Source organism: Aptenodytes patagonicus, chromosome 11 (genome assembly GCF_965638725.1).
Source record: "Aptenodytes patagonicus chromosome 11, bAptPat1.pri.cur, whole genome shotgun sequence".
Taxonomy (NCBI): Eukaryota; Metazoa; Chordata; class Aves; order Sphenisciformes; family Spheniscidae; genus Aptenodytes; species Aptenodytes patagonicus.
Window position 1 is genome coordinate 3908018 of NC_134959.1, and position 19657 is coordinate 3927674.

The window sequence follows — 19657 nt, forward strand, 5'->3', positions numbered from 1 at the left end:
CAGTACAAACGGTAATTTCAAAATCTGGTTTCTTTCCTGTTTGGAACAACACCTCCCCACCTCCAAATTTCAAATTCAAAGCAGAAGCAGTGTCTCACCAGGACTGGCTCTGGGGTAATTCCCATCACGGGCGGCCCCGCGTTGGGAAACCCTGGAAGCACCAGCCCTTCGGCAGCCCCCTGGCACATTGCCTCCGTAGCTCCAGCTTCAGGGCACCGTGCCCAGGGAGCGGCCAGGAGCTGAGGTTTTCCCTGCAACTGGCCAAAATCAAAACAAGTCTTTGGACAGAAAATTGTTTCGGAGTTGGTGGAATGTCACCAAAAATCAAGAAGTGTCTCAGTCACAATTTTCAGATCATTAAATACTAATAAAATTTGCTTATCAACGAAAAAATAACTATACATTTGGATATCCAAAACAACTGACAAAATACCGTAAGACTTTCTCAGCATCAGAATTGTGCGAGTGATATAAAGCTAACGCTGCCTAATAACTTGAGAAAGAGACCGAAGATCATCCATCTGAAGATCACTCAACTTTGAGCAGAGAGAAAGGACCACCCCAAACAGCCTCGCCCCGGCCACGGGGCTGGACGCTCCGACTTACCGCCGGAGCCCCGGGCAGCACACTCACTCCTTACGTGGGACAGCATCGCCAGGAGTGATTCACGGGCAGGAAAGTCCCAAGTTCTCCACCATTCGATGAGAGGGTAGAAAAGTCAAGAGGGCAAATCAGCGGGGCTTTCTTCAGCAGGTCTTGCTGCTCGTCCAGCACCCAGGTCTGTCGCGGGAATTTTGTTTCCACACATCCGCCACGACTGCCCTACACCATGAAATCGTGCGCGCTGCAGCCATGGTTTAACATCTCCACCTCTAACTCCCTCCAGGAAGCAGCCACGAAGGGCCTCCCCGTCTTCTGTTTGACACAAGAGGGAAGCCCACGTCAGTGGGCTGAAACCTAAGGCGTTTACAGGGCTGCGTCCTTCTCTTGAAAAAGCTAACACCGCTTCTCACCGAAGACCCGCACCCCTATCTCCCGGACAGAAAGGCCATTCAAAGTAAAATGAGACCAGCAGTTTAAAGAAATGCTGAAGGAATTCATTGGAACACAGCACACGTAAAATTAACGCAGCTAACTATTTCCACAGCTTTGCGGAAAATAACTTTTTATTTTCCTAAACGTCACCTTAAAAAGGTGAACAGTATTTGGTCAGAGTATACGCAGTTTCACCTTTTACTGACAATCCGTGCTAAAATTAGCCCTCTTTCACCGACAACAATTACAACACTTCTCCAGTGATGCAATAAGCACATAACACCACTATCATCAAATTAAGGATTAAACAATATATGGATTTTTTTTTTTTAATCATCTTCAGCAGCAGGGAAGGCAACAGGAAACTCATCAAGGAAATATTTTTACCAAAGTCTTCAATGAAAACGTCAGCTGGCTAAAGAAGGGAACCTTTTAGTCAAAGGCAAACAAAACAACATCTACCTGAAAAACAACCGTGCAGGGCTTTCACGCAGGATACAGGAGGGATTCGATTCCCTTTTCTGGCCGACGGGTGTTCGGCCCTGGGACGACCACGTCCTGGGTGCGGGCCCTGCGTTAGACTTGTAGCTGTTCTGGGCTGACTGATCCCCTCTCCCTTTCCCTCTCCCCTCAAAGCTCAGCTCCATCTCAATGCCGAACAGGAACATTTCTGAAGTTTCAAGAAGTTGCAAAAGAAAAAAAAAAATCTACGCTTCACTTGGGGAACGCTATCTACACCTTGTAGAAGTGCTACATAGCTATTTTTCGAGTTTCCAAGGGTAGAATTTACATTTGAGGAAAAACAAAACCCACACACACACCTTAAACCAACTTTGTGACTTTTATTGATGGGCGACAACTTTATACTTCTAGATATCACTAAACTGTGTACAATTAGGAACTCAACATTATAGGAGAGCAGACAGCAAAATTAAACAAAGCAGACTTAAAGAAATATCAATCTTAATTATTTTGCCCATTTTTTAAATTTCATGTACACAGAAGCATAAATGCAGTTTGAAATTTCTTAATAGCAATAAAGTTACAATCACCCATCTATATAGACTAACATCTTAACTCCAAATATTTGATCTGCAATGTGTACTTAAGCAGTTTCTCATCGCACAATTATTAAAATGTGTCTTCCTATTAGGAACCAGCAACTCTGCATTTTGTACGTTTGTACATTTTCTGAAGCACATAGGACCATTTCCATCTCATACACATCGGCTCATATTTTACCACTTATCAAAAACTATCGGGGAAGCAGAGAGCGCTTTTTATTTTTTTTATTTTTTTATTTTTTTACTTAAGTAAAGATAAAACATTTTCACAGAAATCTACAAGTTCTGTTGCTGGTGCAGGGTTTTCTTCTACTACGCAATTAGAAAGTGGGAATCAAATGCAAATCCCCTTTTATTATCTTAGGATTCAGCATTAACTCAGATTAATTTTTTTTTTTTTTTAATTATTTTTGTGATTCATGAGACTGAGTCTTTCAACCAAGTGACTTCATTCTGCAAAGTCAAAAGTCAACACAAACTATGTTGTGCACAAACCCAAGGTAGTTTCCTTTATCACTCTATCCCATAGTTGCAAGGGAAAAAAAAAAAGAAAAAAAAGAAAAAAGATTCACTCAAAAGAGCATTTACAGGAGAAAAAAAAGTTAGTGATAGTTGGCGTTCTACAAAGCAGGTATCTTGCACACACAGCGTAAAAGGGAAAAGTTTCACAGCAGGTCAACTCGGCGGTAGTACAGGAGGTAGGCTGTGCGTTCTGCAGACGACTTCACCACCTGGTACTGATTTATCACTTTGACTGCCTGGTCATCGATGCGTAACCAGCCATTTAGACCAATTTGGAAGACGTCCGTAGTGTAATGGCCACCAGTCGCGCTGTTTCCATGATGATAGACAACTGCAAAGAGAAATTCATGATGCGCATATACGCTATACATAGATAAATAATCCACTGAAAAAGTAAAGCAAGAAAAAATGTCACATACTGCTCTCCTCATAGCATACTCCTGGTTTTGCGGATGGTGCGATCTGGCTTAAGCAAGAATCTTTAAGTGTTTACTGCTTGCTTGCTTACATTTGATGCTATGTAATATTAGTAATGTTTCTCCAGCATACCAAATCTCATGACTCTAAAAGGAGGTTTAAGTAAATTAAGAATCAAAAGCATCAAATTCCTTTTTATAACTTCCTAGAGGATTTTCTGGGAAGGATCTGCCTCAACAAAGGCCATCTGCAACACTGCAGCACACCCTTCAGAGCTTCCAACAGGTATTGCCACGCTTAGCGAGATATTCTAAGCTACACATTTCACTCTGCCTGCTGACAACAGTATTTTATTGAAACTATTTGTTTAAAAAAAAAAAAAATCAGGTAACACTATGTAGTAGTCTATAAAAAAAAAAAGTCAGGCATGACTTTTCAAACAGCGTTGATTACAAATGTAAGCCAGTCATTCCCCCTCTGACCGTGTTTTTCATTTTGTCCTTACTATACTTTTACTCTGGAAACAGGTTCTAGTGAAGTACCAATCCACAAGTTCACATTTATTAGTTCTCGGTAACCTCCTTAACAAAATTGTGAACTGAACACCTCTGATTAACTGCCAATACTGCTACTTCCAAGACAGACTCAAACTGGCTTCTTTCCTCAGTTATCTCCGTTGTCAGAAGCATTCTGCAGAGAAGACAGCTCACCTTGCAGAAACCAAACCCAAGGCTTAACGCTGAGCTCTCAGTGCTAGGCGTGGCAACTGCCTCCAAATGGAAGAGATCTTTTATGTATGTAATTCTAAGGATGCGTATAAGAAATTGCATTTAACTCCCAGGAACATGTGAGCCCTAACCATATACTTAACAACAAATAAAAAACCTGAAAGAATTGCCGTATTTGACACAAGAGCAGAAGTATATAATTATGAAATTGTTTACACTCTTTCAGACTAGAGCCACGCTCCAAGCTTACTCAGATTTTCTTCATACTTCTATGAAAATAAACATTTTAGAATAACTTAAGCAAAGCAAAAAGGCAGAATATACTACATCTATACATTTTGGGGAATTTAGGAAATAATTTATTTACAGTAGCTTCAACTTGAATTATTGATGTTCTAAAATTTATTGTTAGATAGTAAGGGAAATCCTGGATGCTATCCAAAATGTCATTCTTCAAAAGCTTATTTGAATAATTTAAAATTCATCTAACAAGCTCAGTTTCTGTGGATAAGAAGTCCTAGACTGACAGAGGACTGAAGTATTGTACTTTTCCATAGAAGGAGTTAGAAAAAATTACAACGGTCACACATTTTCTTCAAGCCACCTTAAATACGCTGTCTAAACTTGTCCCATGAAAACCACTATCAATAAAAAAAAAAATTACACTGCCAGAAACAGTCCTGAATTTCCACAAGAGACAGGTATGTTATTTCCTTCTGTAACCTCAGTGGTCATAAAACTGGATCCAAACCACCAAGTCACATAAGGCCACCAGTACTGGCACGGATTTGGTGACGTAGAAGTTAAGACCTCCGGTTCTCCCATTTATTATGTTCTCCTGATGCCAACACAAATAAGCAGGTGCAAATCATAAACTGTGCAGGAGTTTTAAACTTCAGGAAAGTCATTACTGCCCAGAGACTGTTTTGTTCAACATTAAAATGCTGCTTCTGAATTCCTACATGAGCTTCCAACCTTAACTACCAATTTAGATATGTCATATACATCGCAGACACTCTTAAAAACATTGTTTCCTCACACAAAAATCATCATCTCCTCCAAGTTAAACTTTTCCACCTACAATATGCTATTCATACCCTGCCAGCAATACTTGTCTTGAGGGTTCAAAGGGATGCAAAGCCAGCATTCAAACAGCCATTTCAAAAGACATTTGAAACATTATTCTGAGAATACGTGGTGTATTTTAGGCATAGTTATATTACAGCTATATTTCAGCTTCTGCTGCTATTTTTCAGGGTGGATCTGTTACAGAACTCTGTTTTTGCACAAAGCTGGATCAGTGAGATGTACAAATACAGATATAACAATATATGTGTATATGCACACATGCAAAAAACCCCCACTAAATACAGGAATTGGACACCCACAAGCTATTTCAGTGTAATTTAAAAGAAAGTATTTTATATAATCCAGGAAACTCCAGTGTTTCTATAATTCTATATGCAGAATTTGTATTTGCAATATAGGGACTAAAGGCATATAGATAAAATACCTGCAAAGAGCCGGTAGGTTCTTTGGCCTTTAAAAATTTTACTTTTCACACCAGGAGATAGTAGCTCTGGAGGAGGAAAAAAAAGTCACAAAGGCAATAGTTAGCAAGTTTAGAAATTCAAATTTTAAAGGGATCAATTATTTCTAAGAGAAGCCAACACTACCATAAAGGAGAAAGTTTAATTAAAACATCTTCTGCAGCCTTTAAAGAATGGTCACGGTTCTGATACCTGGTAATCAAGGGAATGAATTTTGAGGTTTGCTGAACACTAACGTTTATGGAAGGTTTAAAAATACCACCAAAAAAAAACCTGAAGAAAAAAAAAAGAGGGCAAAAGATCAGAATTTTTTTTTTCCCCCTTTCATTCCTGCTGTCAGACAATGACAAAAATCAATTTCAGATTCCAAGTCATACTACAACCATTTTTGTCAGTCAAGGCAAACTGAACTAGTTCTACAAATACCCATTACGTAATATTTTATTTTAAAAAATTCTTTAAGTAAAACAAAAAAAGGGGACTGTCTGACAAAGTATGTAAGTCACTTGAGATATGAGTAATCATTAATTTTTTTTTTTTTCATGTTTGAACTACTGGCTGGCTAACAGCCAATTTGTCAGATCGAAACAAAATGCATTTAATTTGGCAAGCTTCAGATGCTGGATTATATGCAAGCTCTCACACTCTGTAAAACCGGTGTCTCTTAAGATATTTGTTAGAAGAACGAACTTTGTTGTTTAACCTCTGAACTACAGCTTACTTGTCTGCCTCCAGGCTGCATTTTCTGTAAAGTGCCCAATTTCCATTCATCAGCCACTGTTTATTACAATAATTTGCCACTTCTGTGAATAAAATTTGAGATAAAAATAGCTAGCATTACTTGGCAACAGCCTTGTGTAGAGACATACCCCTCATTCAACAGGATCACTTCCAATATTTGTCCTCAGCCGTCTATAACCTTACTCCTTAAATCTGCAGGAAGCTCTTATTTGGCCAACCCGATGTCTAGGATGTGGCAAAGGTTGTAAGATCTTCCACCATAATGTTCTTTCCAAAATGGATGCCCAAACTCATATACAGGCAATGTCAGGTTCGGCAAGACTGAACCCAGAAACCCAAATATATTCTTTTTATGAAGGGGAAAAAAAAAAAAAAAGCAGCATACAAGACATTCATCCAAATTACTAAGTTTCCAGACAACAACGGAGAAGAATCTTCTGCATAAAGCTAGGAGCAAAGAAGAAAACTGAAACAGAAACAGATACCCCAGGAAACACAACATTATCTTTTCCCTAAAGAGGGGAACATTCTGTTGAAAAAATCTTTACCTTTACTAATTTCCAGATCAACGGGATACTCAATATTCTTGATAAGCTTCTGGCACCCACCAGTTTTCTCATACACAAACCGCTTGAGGTGTAGAACAAGAACAGGGGGGAGTTCTTCTAGTGTCACTCTTCGACTGATCTCCACCTAACACATACATAGAACAAAGATGAAGAAAAACAGTAATTTTTTTTAACTGCTCAAAATTACTCCTTTAAAAGAGTAAGAAGTAGTTAATTTTAAAATACACTAGCAGAAAAAACAGGTTTTTAAAAATTAATATTAATGATAAGCACTGCAGTTCACACACATTGGATCTTCAACCAAAGTGTTGTCTTAAAGGAGAACCCCAATGTCTTTTAGTAGAATGTAACATGTTAGAATGAGCATGGATATTTAGGTACTGCAGTACTAAAAGCACCCTGCTGGAGATCCCCCAGGAGAAACTCCTCGTTAAAGTTTAGTGATTAATAATTCTTAGCAAGCTATTATACTCTAATCAAAGGTCAATAACTTGTAACGCATGCTGCTGAATTCAGAGAACTCTGAACTGTAGAAGACAACAGCACCATGCCTCAGTACCTGAGGCAAAAGTTTTCATTTCTAAAAGCTGACAACTTTTTACAAAAAGCTGAATAGAAGGAAAAACAAGAACTAATCCAAATCACTTCTTACTCTTCAACAGGGAAATTAACTATAACCAAAAAAGAATCTCTATAAAACAAAGGCAAACTACTAAGATAAAAGATTTTGGTGTTTACAACAAAATCTACATTAATCTTGAGAAATTTCATTAATGCTCCAGAAATACCAGTTGAAATGCAAAAGCAGTATTGCAACCACTTTGCTAAAAAGTTTGAATGCTGTGTCGCTTTAAAGAGTGTCCTGAGCATACCTCGCGATTCCCCGCTGAAATACTAGTTTCTACAACAGACTTCTCCAGTTTTAACTGGTACTATCTTTATTCCCCCCTTCTCATCAAAAGAATCCTAAAACACTGTTGAAAAACACCTTCTCACAATGGTATCATTAAAATAAAGACCTATTCACAGGGGGGATAACAATGATTAATACATTAAAGAGTAAGAGATCAGTACGGCAACAGTTCAAAAATTATTTTGCATTAACCAGAAGATACTTATTGTTCAAGAAGTTCCTTGGAGAACAAAGTGAGCTGTTATGTAGACTATCTAAAAATGATTTAGCCATCATGATCAGCTGCTACAGAAGAGATAAGTAATTAAAGGCTTTTAAAAAAAAGTGTGCTGGGTTCTTGAAAAAGGTTCTGAAGAAAATTCAGAGGGAAAAATAGGAGTTATGACCTCACTGTTTTCTACTAAATCTTTATTTTTCGATAGTTATAACCAAATAATCCACAAAGTTACTGTCTGAAAACCTGAAATTGGACTCAGAATTGCAGTACAAAAATGTTTTGCCTTCCTAGAAATTATGACATAAAAAACACATCTCCAAATAACTGCTTTAGGTTTTTCTGAATTTTTTGGATTGAGAAAAATCTCTTTGTTGTAAATCATCAGCACATTATTTTTCAATACAGGGCCCAATTCTGCTGCAACCTACTAAGAGTGGAATAGAAACTCATGGGGAAAAGCTACTGCCTTTTTCCAAGCTTGTAAAAGTAAAACCTCTCATGATGCTGAAGCAAGCAGATTTTGTAGGGTACTTGATTTCCTCACGGATCTGAGCTGATCCAATTTACAAGAAGTAATTTTACATTTGAAACAGGAATAGTCTCTACAAACTGTAAAATTTCACCTTCATCTTAAGGGTTCAAAATATGCCCTTCTGCGTCCAAAACCCATCAAACCCCTGGCAACAGCGGCAGCTTCACTGAGAACTGAGAGGGGGTTTTTGTGTTTTTTGGTTTTTTCTTTTAAACCAGCAAGCCAAACAGGACCCTGTTCTTTTCCATTCAACAAGTGCCTGCTGGTGCCCATCTCCTCAATTTCCAGGAAATAACATGCAGAATACGAAGTTAGAAGGCAAAGTCTGAAAGTGAAGGTGACAAGAAATTCACACAATTCTCTGATCAACTCATGAGAACACGCATCTTCCACGCATCTTAGCATGGAACAGCTTCTGCTTTTAGGGAGCAAATCCAGAGAGGCTTTATATAGAGAAAAAAATATGCACTTGATTCACCCGGTTATTACTATCTCAAGATTTTCCTGTATTGAGTCTTCTAAATCTCAAATCTGAAGTCTTTGAATTCAGAGTTTTGTGCAAAAAGAACTTAACAGCTCCCAGCCCAAACCAGGAATAGAGGGTGCTGAAGAACGTCACCGCAGTGGTTTAAGCAGTTGCCATTCTCCATCCTCAGTAACCGAGCTGGCGTATGGGAACAGATGCCTGCACCTCAGCTGCGCGGCTCCGTATTAGCTTAAACCACAGATCAAAGCAGTTTTGTGTGACGGTGCCAGACTGAAGAGCAGCAGCTGAGGAATAGGCACATGTTCTGCTGTCCTGACTGCATGAAGGGGCCCTGATTTCTGGCAGCAACATTACCAGCTAAAAGTGCCACAAATGTTTGTTTAGTGAACACGAGTCAGAGTCCCAAGAAAATACTTCTAAGATCCTCAAGGAGCAGTTTGAGAACTCCAGGGGACGTGAAGGCTCCTTCTAAGGAGTATGTGGAAGGTAACCTGGAAAAGTAAGCGAGGTAAGGCTAGTTTGTTACTCAGGAGTCTTCACTTTTGTTAGAAAACATGAGCAGGTCTGCAAATAGGAGTAAGAGACTGAAAAGAAAATCACTTCAGTGAGGATAAAAATTAAGCCCTTTAAAAAAAGTATTAACTTTGAAATATTCGGGAGTAAACAAACTGATCTGCAAGACCAGAAGGAACCAAAACAACTTTCTTCAAATGCTAGTGGGTAAGTAAAATTGAGTCAGAAACAGCAAGAGAATGCCACTCCGTTTTAAACACCTATTTTCATTTAAAACGCCTAATTATTTTAAACACTGCATTTGATTTCCTGACTGATTTCCTGCTTATATTAATCACACATAAAACTCAAAATCAGCTCAAAGTGATTAAAAAAATGAACTTTAAGAGAAATCATTCACATATATTTGGAAGATTATTCTTTTCATATCTATTGTTTATGCCCACAACTTGTAAAGAATACAATCCAGGTTAAAACAATCAGAAGACAGTAATAATTTTTAATAATATAATAATATGATGTTTAGCTTTATCAGTAGTCCTGAGTTCCCCTTCCATAAAACGGAGATGAAGTACTTCTTTGCAATACATTTTGAAAATTACTATATGCAAAGTCCTATGCTTGTTCTACAGTCAATGTGTTCAGTGTTTTCACTACAATTTTAATACAAGAACAGCTATTTCAACTTGAATTTCTTTTGAAAAAAAGATCTAAAATACATTGTGGATGCTTGTATTTCCAGTCAGACTCTAAAATATAAGCCAGACCAAACCTCCAGCACCTAATTTGAACACCCATTTCTTCCAAACCCCATAATTGAACACTGGGTTGTCAGTAGAGAAGTTAAAACCATCTGCAGTAAAAACCAAAAAATGAACGACTAGCAAAACAAAAATCTATGTGGTAAATCATGATGAGCTTGCATTGCAAATGTTTTTCACATCGAAGACAACTGGAGAAATAAATGTTCTCTAACACTCCTACTGAGTATATATAAGGCAGACAAATTTCAGCTATCCATCTTTAGCCTTTCAAAGAAAATGGTCCATCCTTTCTTTATCTAACCATATTCTCATTTGGAGCATTTAGAAAACTTACAGATACAGAAATGAATGTCAGAGAGAACATCTACAACTCGAGAGCCTCTTTCCATCCTGGCCTACTGAAAGAAGTTATGAACAGTGCATGCAAAATTTCCATCTGAGCAATCCATGCACACCAGAGATGATGTTCTTTACTAATACAGACCATAAGAAGCAAGGCAATTCCTTAGTGGGGAAAAAGTTTAATTTATTACCCTGTATCACAAGTTCTCAAACTGTAATGCCAAAAGCATGCTTTTCCTCCTATGAAGTATTTTTCTATTGCAATTATTACTATTATGCATTGTATTATTTGAAAAATAAGATGATAGTTTGCAGAGCTGCATGAGAATACAGAATAAAATGTCCTGGTACTTAAAGTGACAGAGAATCACAGGGCTTGGAGATCTCAAAAGGTCCTTCACTCCATCCCCTCTGAACCAATTATAATGATTTGTGTAAATCCCGACTGGTGTTTCTCCAACCTTCTCTTAAAGCAGCAAGGACAACCCTACAGGCACCAACGCCTAGTCTAGGTCCTATTCCTATTTACTGTTTGAGTATCACTGAGAAAAATCAGTCTTTTCCTTTTCAGAGCAGCCTTTGACATATTAAGTTTTACATCTGGTTCCATCCCTCTACTTCCATGTTTTTTATTCTTGATGCTGAACAGCTCCTCCCCCTTATTCGTTCCTTTTACATCACGACTTTTATACTGCCACTCATTTTGATTGCTCTTTTCCAGATATTCTCCAACTGTGAAGAACATTTTTCTTGAAGACCTAAAACTGAATATAGCATTACTGACAAGTTGGTTTTTTTAGGGCTGTGTACAGCAAACCAGCCAACTATACAGTGCCAAGGACACTGAATGGAGGTGTTACTGGCTACTGAAAGATTTCAGATTATTAATCCAGAGAGAAAGGTAGTGATCATCAGATGTTTTAGTGAGGTTCTAGATGGACTTCTACCAGGCCTACCACCAATGAATATTTTCATTTTTGATTTGTAAGTGAAATGTGTAAATCAAAACCCATCGAGGATAGCCACACAGACAACCATGCAAGCGTTCTGCTACAAGAGTTTTCTTATTAAAGCTAGAAGTGTGCTTTCAAACGATACTCTCAAGAGCTGCTCCTTTACTAAGGACATCTGGCAATCCCCAGGAATCAGTCTGTTAAGATCAGCTAAAGGCTATTTTACTCATAATAGCATGTATTATTACCACAGTTCACCCTGTTAATTTAATATACACTCCAGTAAAATTTCCAACCAATTACTACACCAACCCAGAAAACATACCTATTTACAGGCACGGTTTTGTTGAAGAGTTAGTTCTCTTCCTTTCAGTGTATGTGTTGAAATGTAATACGTTTTACCGCTGCAGGACACTTTGAAAAGGTTAGTACCTCTTCTGTTAACATAAGTAATAGTGTTCGAGTAACTATTTGTAATGCAAGAGCTGTATAAAAACCCTTTTAAAAAGTTTCATATTTGACTGTAAAAAGGGGTCAACAGAACACACCTCTTGCTTGGTTTTTGTGGTGTAACCCTGGACAGACTCTCTTGCCACCAAACTTTCCAACGCATCCTGAACCGTGCGTATCTTGTCTGACTGGATATCCAGTTGCAGGGTGAAGAAAGGTTGCAGTGTAGCAGACTCCTTAGAACTCTGCTGGTAAACAACAGATCTATGGAAACAAAAGAGTTAAAATGTAATAAAGCAGAGTAATTTTCAACAATATAGAACCTTCAAGTAAGAACGGATTGAAGTCTACTTTAGTAACTTGATATATAGTTAATCCAAAACAACACACACAAATACAAAGGTCAAGCGTAAGTTTCAACAACCTGAATCCACTTTACTGCAATTTAAATGATTTTCACATCCACTTAGAGCATACTGAATGGGATTGTATTTGAATTGTTTTGTTTAAGCAAGGATTAAAACAGTTACTGGATAAGCATCAAAAATTTAAAGAAAAATACTGAAATTTTTGATAATGCATTTAAAAAGATTCCCCTCCGGACTCTCTTCACGTTAGAGTTTTGAAATTTTGTTTTCCAACAGATCTTCAGAAATGCAAAATACTAGTGCTTATCTAACTGCATGTTTTACTGTAAAAATTACAACTGATTCCAGATTCTCCAATAAAAATACACAAATTTTTTTAGTCACTAAGACCAATTTCACAGTGATTTTAAATTGTTTGCTTAAATCTTGCCATAGGAAATATAAAATATGCTTCATCGAGGACTGGCATTTCCTTTTCCTCCCATCATTTTCTGTGTCCAGACTTTGTACATAAGCTGGAGTCTTTTGGAAAACTGGCAGGAGTAACAACCTAGGGCATGAGTACATTTCCTGTTTTTTTGGTTTTTATTTTTGTTTGAAGTGTATTCAGTTGCAGCCTTTAAGAAGCCTGGCTTGGTGACCTTTGTTTTGTGCAGTAAGACAGCACACTCTTCAGCCACAACATCACTGCATTAAGTGGACTCTTCCTGATCTTAATTTTTCTTAAACTTCACTGAAAACTTAAAACCACCAAACATGGCTCAAGATTTTTTTTTTTTTTTATTTTGAAAGCAGTACTTAGATCAAAAAACCCCAGCTGCTACAAAAATGTGGTTTTATACAGCCGAAGAAATCATTCATTTATTACATTGTTACGCTTGTTACAGTGCCTTACAAAGCTTGAAAGTAGTAAGATAATTAACATAGCTCTAATCCATGTAGCCATGCTGAAACTTCTCCAGTCATGGACGAAAAGTTAACACACAGGTTTAATGCCTGTACTGCAGACTCCAATCAAAAGAGCCCCTTTGACTCGGGCAAAGCCCTGAAGCACCAACAGAAGACCAATGCATCTTTATATTGGCAAATGTATATCCTTTAGAGGAAAGGGAGCGTATGAAAAACAGTAGCATCTTTATTTCAGTTTGACACTTCCTCCTTGGCTATATTTAAGGACAAAACCTTCAACACATGGCAAGCGCAGTGTTTCAACAAACAAACCCTTCACTGTGTAAGTCTTGCTGCTTTTGGATAGCCTTCCCAAAACCTTTTTAAGCTAACCATTATTTAGTGCAATAATTAACAGAAAAATGCTAACAACTCCAACTGTTTTCAAGTCCATGTATTAAAGATTTAATTAATAATACGGATAATATTCTGAAAAGATAATGTTAAGGGAATTTTTTTTATTATTATTAGAAATTAAGTTGTAACATTTCTTCAAAACGCTTTCTTCAAAAAGATACGCAGAAATTGATTTGATAGCAAAACCTTTGCTGGACTATGATTTTCTGTAACAATATCATTTATTAGAATAATTACAAATTTCAATTGGTCAAAGGAAAATGTATCTTTTTAAATTAATAAGTACTCTCAGGTACTGTAAGAACCATACAGTAAGAATTTTTCAAAAACAGGCACTGCCCATTGCCACCCTGCTTAAACAATAATGTAATTTTTTAATTTTTTTTTTTTTTTTTTTAAAGTAACAGTGCATTTGAAGGGAAAAGCTGGTACTACTTATGGAAATATTTAGCAGACTTCTAACTGGCTTGTGAGCTAGCTTGCATAACAAATATTTGAAGTTCACACAAGCTGAAAGTCAAAAGGGACTCCTGCACATGAATAAACCAAATCCTGACAGAACTGTATATCTTTGTACTTACACATTTAAGTCTCACATTGCTTAAGGAAGACTTTTGGGGTTTGTTTTTTTAAGCAATTATGCCTAAATTGGCATGTAATAGACAATTAAAGCCTCGAGAGGACAGCCTGAAGTTTCCCAAGCGAATAGATGCCAATTCAAACCATGTTTCCCTAGCTGCTTTTTCCAATTTCTGATGCTTTCATTTAGTGGAATTCTACCGGCAATCCTGTATTCAATCCTTCCTATCTCCACCCTCAGCCTCAGAGGATGAAGCTTTCCAACATCACAACATGGGATACTGTTTCTGCGGTAAATTGTGTGACGTGGTTTGGAGGCTAAATAAAGTGGGTGTGGTGACAGCAGACAACAGATGTCGGATTGGACCCTGTGGTTCTGTTGCTCAGTGAAAGTTTCTGCCTTTTTTCAGCATTACCTTTGCTTTACGTCATTTTCTGTGGACTTCTACAGAAGACAGCGTTCTCTTGATATTCTTAATTTAAAAACTAATGGAATCAGGTAGAGATCTAAACAATTCTGACCGCGATAAATACACTAAGGGTATTAACAATACCTTGGGTACTTGAACATACCATCAACACGGAATTTCATCAATACGTACAAACATCTGTCTGCCATATTTCTATAGAAAATATCATTTTATTTGCCAGCTGTCCGACTCAAATCCCAGAAGAATAATTTCAGTGCATTTCACAGGCAGAAGGCACTAGCCCACATTATTCACACCTCTAGACTGAGTACCTGGCAACACAGGGAGTCAAACACTAGCAATTAAGTGTCTGTCTCCAATTTAAAAATAATTCTTCAAGTCTAGCATTTTTGTTTTGGAGTATGTTTTTAGCAAGTGTTTACCTTGCTTTCATTTTAAATTATACATTTCTCCAAACAAGTCATGAGACTTCCTTTCCAAAAAATATTCTTTCAGTATCTACTTTCTGCCTTCATCCGGTATCAGACCTGAATATAAGTAATGTCCCACGTTCTTTTCATTCCTGTAACATCTTGTAGTAATTTGCATTTTTCCAAACTTCTTTCGCCTGTAACACTTATTAACTATTACATGTAACTTTCCTGCTTTTGGGAAGCCTAAGTGTCTAAATAACCAAAAGTGTACAATTTTTTATTTTATTTCATTCTTTTACTGACCAGATTTAACTCTCAGCAAATCTCATTATCCTGTAGTATCCTTATTTACAAAATGAGACAAGGCTCCTCAGAGGTCACAAAAGTTACGTAGCTCTAAAGTTCTTTGGAATTCTTAGACATTAATATACAAAGCATACATATTTCAAACTCCTCCTCTATATGCAATTCAGGGCTTTTGTTCTCTAAACAGTCTGTTCTTTTAAGACACTTAAAAAGATTCAGACTCTACAGTAAGTCATAGAATCATCTGAGCATTGATCAATCTTTTGATCATTCTGGTCCACCTTCTGAACTCTCTCTTGCCTAACAAATGCTTCACGGTAGAACGTTCACATCTCCTGGCCTGAACAAACTGTGTAACAGTCTTTTCCATCCAACTATCCAATAATGGTGAAAAATACAGAAAGCAAAGCAGAGGAAGAAGTTATCTGTAAAGGCAAAGCAGCCTACGGTCTCAACAACTTTTATGAAAAAGTACTATACCTTATATGACCACCAAAAATATCAGTAATGGGAGTCTGAACAAAGTCAGCCTGTCGAGTGACTGATGATTTGTTGCGAGGTCCCACTTGCTCCCATTCATCCTCACTGCCTTCCCCTTGCTCATCTTGCTCCTCTTCTTCATGAACAGTCTGAGCCTCAGGGCCATTGGAAACTGAGAGTTCTTAGAGTGAAGAAGAAAAACACACATTGATTCTACTTACAAATAAAACATATATACAGATAAAGAATTTGAAAGGCAAAAAACCCAATACAAATAATTTTCAGAGGATAAAATGTTTTCATAGATCATAGATTTGAGAAAGTAAATGAGAACAAGTATATTCCAGGCTCACTCATAGCTGAACACATCCATGTATTAACAGAATGCAGCTCACTGATGACTATGTAAACAGATGTAGTTTTCTAGCAAAGTTTGATATATTTTTAGTAGTAAGTTTATGGGGTAGAAAATTAGAAAGTCAAGTGTTATTCTGGAAACATAATTATGCCATTATTAAATACAACTCCTTTTCTGCACAGGTATTTTACAGGGAACCCAAGGCTTAGCAAATATTTTCTTTGCAACTGCCAAAGTCAGGAGGCTATAAACTGCACACAGCTAAAGAACAAAATATGGAATGATCATTTTTATATCATAAAAAATTTACTCTACTAAAGAGAAATTGGATAACTAGTGATCTTAATTCTATACTTGGCTAAGACTAAGTGTTTTGTTTCATTTTTAATAGGGGACACAAACATAAAGCCACTGGCATTTTACTCTGCACACAAATTCTAATACTTCTTCCAAAGAAAATTTTTCTCCAACTTTGTCAATAAGAATTTCAAAATAATTTAATATGTTCTGGTTTATATTAGATATAAATTAGCCATTAGTCTAGAAGTTCCCACTTCAAAAAAGGATCTTAACAGTGGTTTAAAGATCAGTGAAAAAGCACACTGATGTATTTTTGAACTAGCATGGAGAGAGCCAAAACCCCAGTAAACAACTGACATCGCAGGTATTATGAATGGCAGACAAACATACCTAATGCTTAAGACAAGACCAGTCAACTCGAGTTAGCCTCAAATAATGCTCGGTTGAGCTCAGTAAAAATTTGTGATACAGAAATTTGTTGTTTAGGAGGACCAGGTGTATGACTACTTATCGTCATCCAAAGCATTTACAGAATGATAATGCTTTTCCAAATACCCAGTAACACTTCAGATCATTTGTAAATTGGACAGAATGGACTCATTTTATCCTTTGGACGGATTTCAACAAAAGATTATTTGTTAATGTCTTTGAGTACCCTAAAACATGGCATTCTATCCCTACCTCAACATCTACTCCAAACATTACTCTGTATTACAGAATCACCACAAAAAAAGGAGAATATTTGAAAGAAATTAAGTTTGCTGCCAAAAAAAATAATCCACTAACTTTCATTATGTGGAGAAAGAAGTTTCTTTAGGGTCAGCATTTCTTCATGTAGTCCATTGAGGATAAATCCCAAGTATTCTTCAGCATCCTCTTGCCTGCCCTGAATAAAATGTTTTTTTTTCAATTATCATATGACATTTTCATGTTTTCATTTTAACAGAAAGTTCATGACATTGAACATTAGCTTTCTCCTATTAATTTAGCTAATTTACCAACTAAGTCAAAGTTGTAAAGTCAAATAAAGTTTAAATTTTACTATAACAACCCCTCATTTTTAACCAGTTCAAAATGAATCAACACATTAATTGGTAACTTGCCATAAGCTTGACCTGGATACAAGCATTTCTGCATTCTTTTCAATACAAATTCAATTTAACATGTGAGTTGGTAATTTTTTTTTTTGCTATTTCTTTTAAAAGTAGTATTAAAAGTTGCTGTCAAACCAAGGACAAATCAAAAGATGGTTTGAACTATTATCTTTTCTTTAAACTGACACTAAACCTGAAATAGTATTTTGAAGTCTCTGTGAACCTTCAATCGTTCCAAGCTGAAGGCCAAAGAGAAATGCACAACTGCTCATTTCTTAAATATAAATCAATAGGTATCTTCTTTATAAAAAGAGATGTTCCATTCCAATAGTAATTTCTTTATTATTCTGACATATCAAACTGCCAAACTTAAATTATAGAAAGATGTTAATTACAAGTCCCAAGACAGTCTAGCTTCATTATAATGAACTATCAACTAGTTGATTTTAGTATTTAGGCACAGAACCTGGTGTATGGATTTACACTGTTTAAATAACAGTGACTGCCTTGCAATGCAGTTACAAAAGTCAAAGATTTTTAAGTCACACCTTTTCTGACAGACTTGACTTTATAACCGTCAAAAGTCTATAAATGTATGTAGGTTCAAAGGCAGCCCCTGGTCGGATGTCTCTCACAATTTTATCGCCTAAAGCTACAAGACAAAAAGAGAAGTACATATAAGTAACAATATATAAAAGTTTTTCTACATCATACCTTAACATACTGTTCACACATCACTAGATTTTGGAATCCAAAATTATTTTTTATTAATAGTTTTATTACAATTTTAGTGACTCAAGCTCAGAATTCATAAGATACAACTCTTTCACCCGTAAATGTTTTTTTAAAAACATCTTACATCACCCTACATAGACTTACAGATGGTCTGGAAAAGTTAGTACTCTCTTTTTATAGTCAACGCTGAAGATAAACAAGAATATCCATAGCCATCATAAAAGAACAATTCTAGTTCTATTTAAATTTTTGTACTTCTTTTGTATTCAAAGAACACTTCCTTAAATCTTTTATATATTCATAATTCTAACAGATCACTGTTCCTCACTGCAGAAAAAAAACCCAAGCAAACAAGAAACAGTTTGACAGAACGTTCAACCTAGTGGCAATACAAGGTCTCAGAAACTGTATTTGAAAACTACACAATACAATAAAATGACCTAGAAGTATAATAAGTTGCATAAGACAGTAAGATTTGTTTTACAGAAACAAAACTTAAGCAGCAAACCACAGAAATGTCTGAACCGTTTGGAAATCACTGGAACAACCAGCTCCTCGTGATATTTTCTTATAATGTTACACAAACACATTCCTGAAACTGTTTTTTATTTCTGTAAGTTTGTAATACAACAGATTTGATTTAGAGATTAAAAAAAAAAAGAAACCTACAAGATAATTTATTTGCATCAAAAAAATCTTCTATTCCTCACTACATAATCATCATTGATCCTAAACACCGTATTAGCAAGAATCATACACTTCTAAAGTTTTCACACTGAAATAGTTCACAGGATGGGGAGGAATTAAAAGCCATGATAACATGCCTGCAGGCAATCTCTAACTGCTAAAGAGACCTATTATGGCCCCGTTTTGTTCCAAATGAATGTGAGCGTTTAGTATTTAAGGAAGAATGATAGAATTGAGCAAGCCGATAAACCAAAGAGCTGGAAATACGTAAGGAAGGAAGCAGAGCAAAATACAGTGAATATCAAATGATTTTGTTAGAAAGGGCATGTCCTTAGAAGACATCTTAACAATTAAGCTAACTTTCAACAAAAACTATTCTTATTGCACTTGTACATTTGGTCTACATTGGAGAAAAAATGTGAGGTGCAACACCTATGACTTCTTGACATGTATCGCCAAGAAGAAAAAGCATTAACATTGACAGAAAAGCAACAGCAAACTTTTTAGGATATCAAAAAACCCCAAAAGTCCAGAGCGCCATGAAGGGGACCAAGCACCAGTATTTAAAGGTCTTAAGTACATCACACAATGCAGATCCTTACCCCAAAGCCTTCTTAGAATGATTTTAAGACTTTTCTCCCCCTATTCCTACTCACCTTGTTTTGCTTTAGGAGGTACAGGCATATTAGTGAACTCATTCATTAAACGAACACTGAAACAGAATGGAAGGAACAACTAGACATGAGCAGCAAGTTAAGATTTAGAAGGACAAATAATCATTGTCATTACTGACTGCCAAAAAAA

The 19657-nt window shown here is 36.5% G+C and overlaps 1 protein-coding gene across 4 annotated transcripts in view; it reads right to left on the reverse strand.

Moving 5' to 3' along the window:
* Positions 1-1857: 1857 nt before the first annotated feature.
* The window catches only part of USP10 (ubiquitin specific peptidase 10), a 56038-nt gene continuing 38238 nt past the window's right edge, over positions 1858-19657 (reverse strand). For 3 of the 4 annotated variants that reach the window (XM_076349017.1, XM_076349016.1, XM_076349019.1), the window contains 8 exons: positions 19510-19565; positions 17980-18083; positions 17124-17223; positions 15680-15860; positions 11896-12061; positions 6606-6750; positions 5280-5345; positions 1858-2952 (listed from right to left, as the gene is read on the reverse strand). In XM_076349017.1, the coding sequence (XP_076205132.1) occupies positions 2765-2952; positions 5280-5345; positions 6606-6750; positions 11896-12061; positions 15680-15860; positions 17124-17223; positions 17980-18083; positions 19510-19565 (1006 nt within the window). In that variant the 3' untranslated portion in view covers positions 1858-2764. The remainder of the gene's footprint in view (positions 2953-5279; positions 5346-6605; positions 6751-11895; positions 12062-15679; positions 15861-17123; positions 17224-17979; positions 18084-19509; positions 19566-19657) is intronic. The other variant, XM_076349018.1, reaches the window with a different exon arrangement.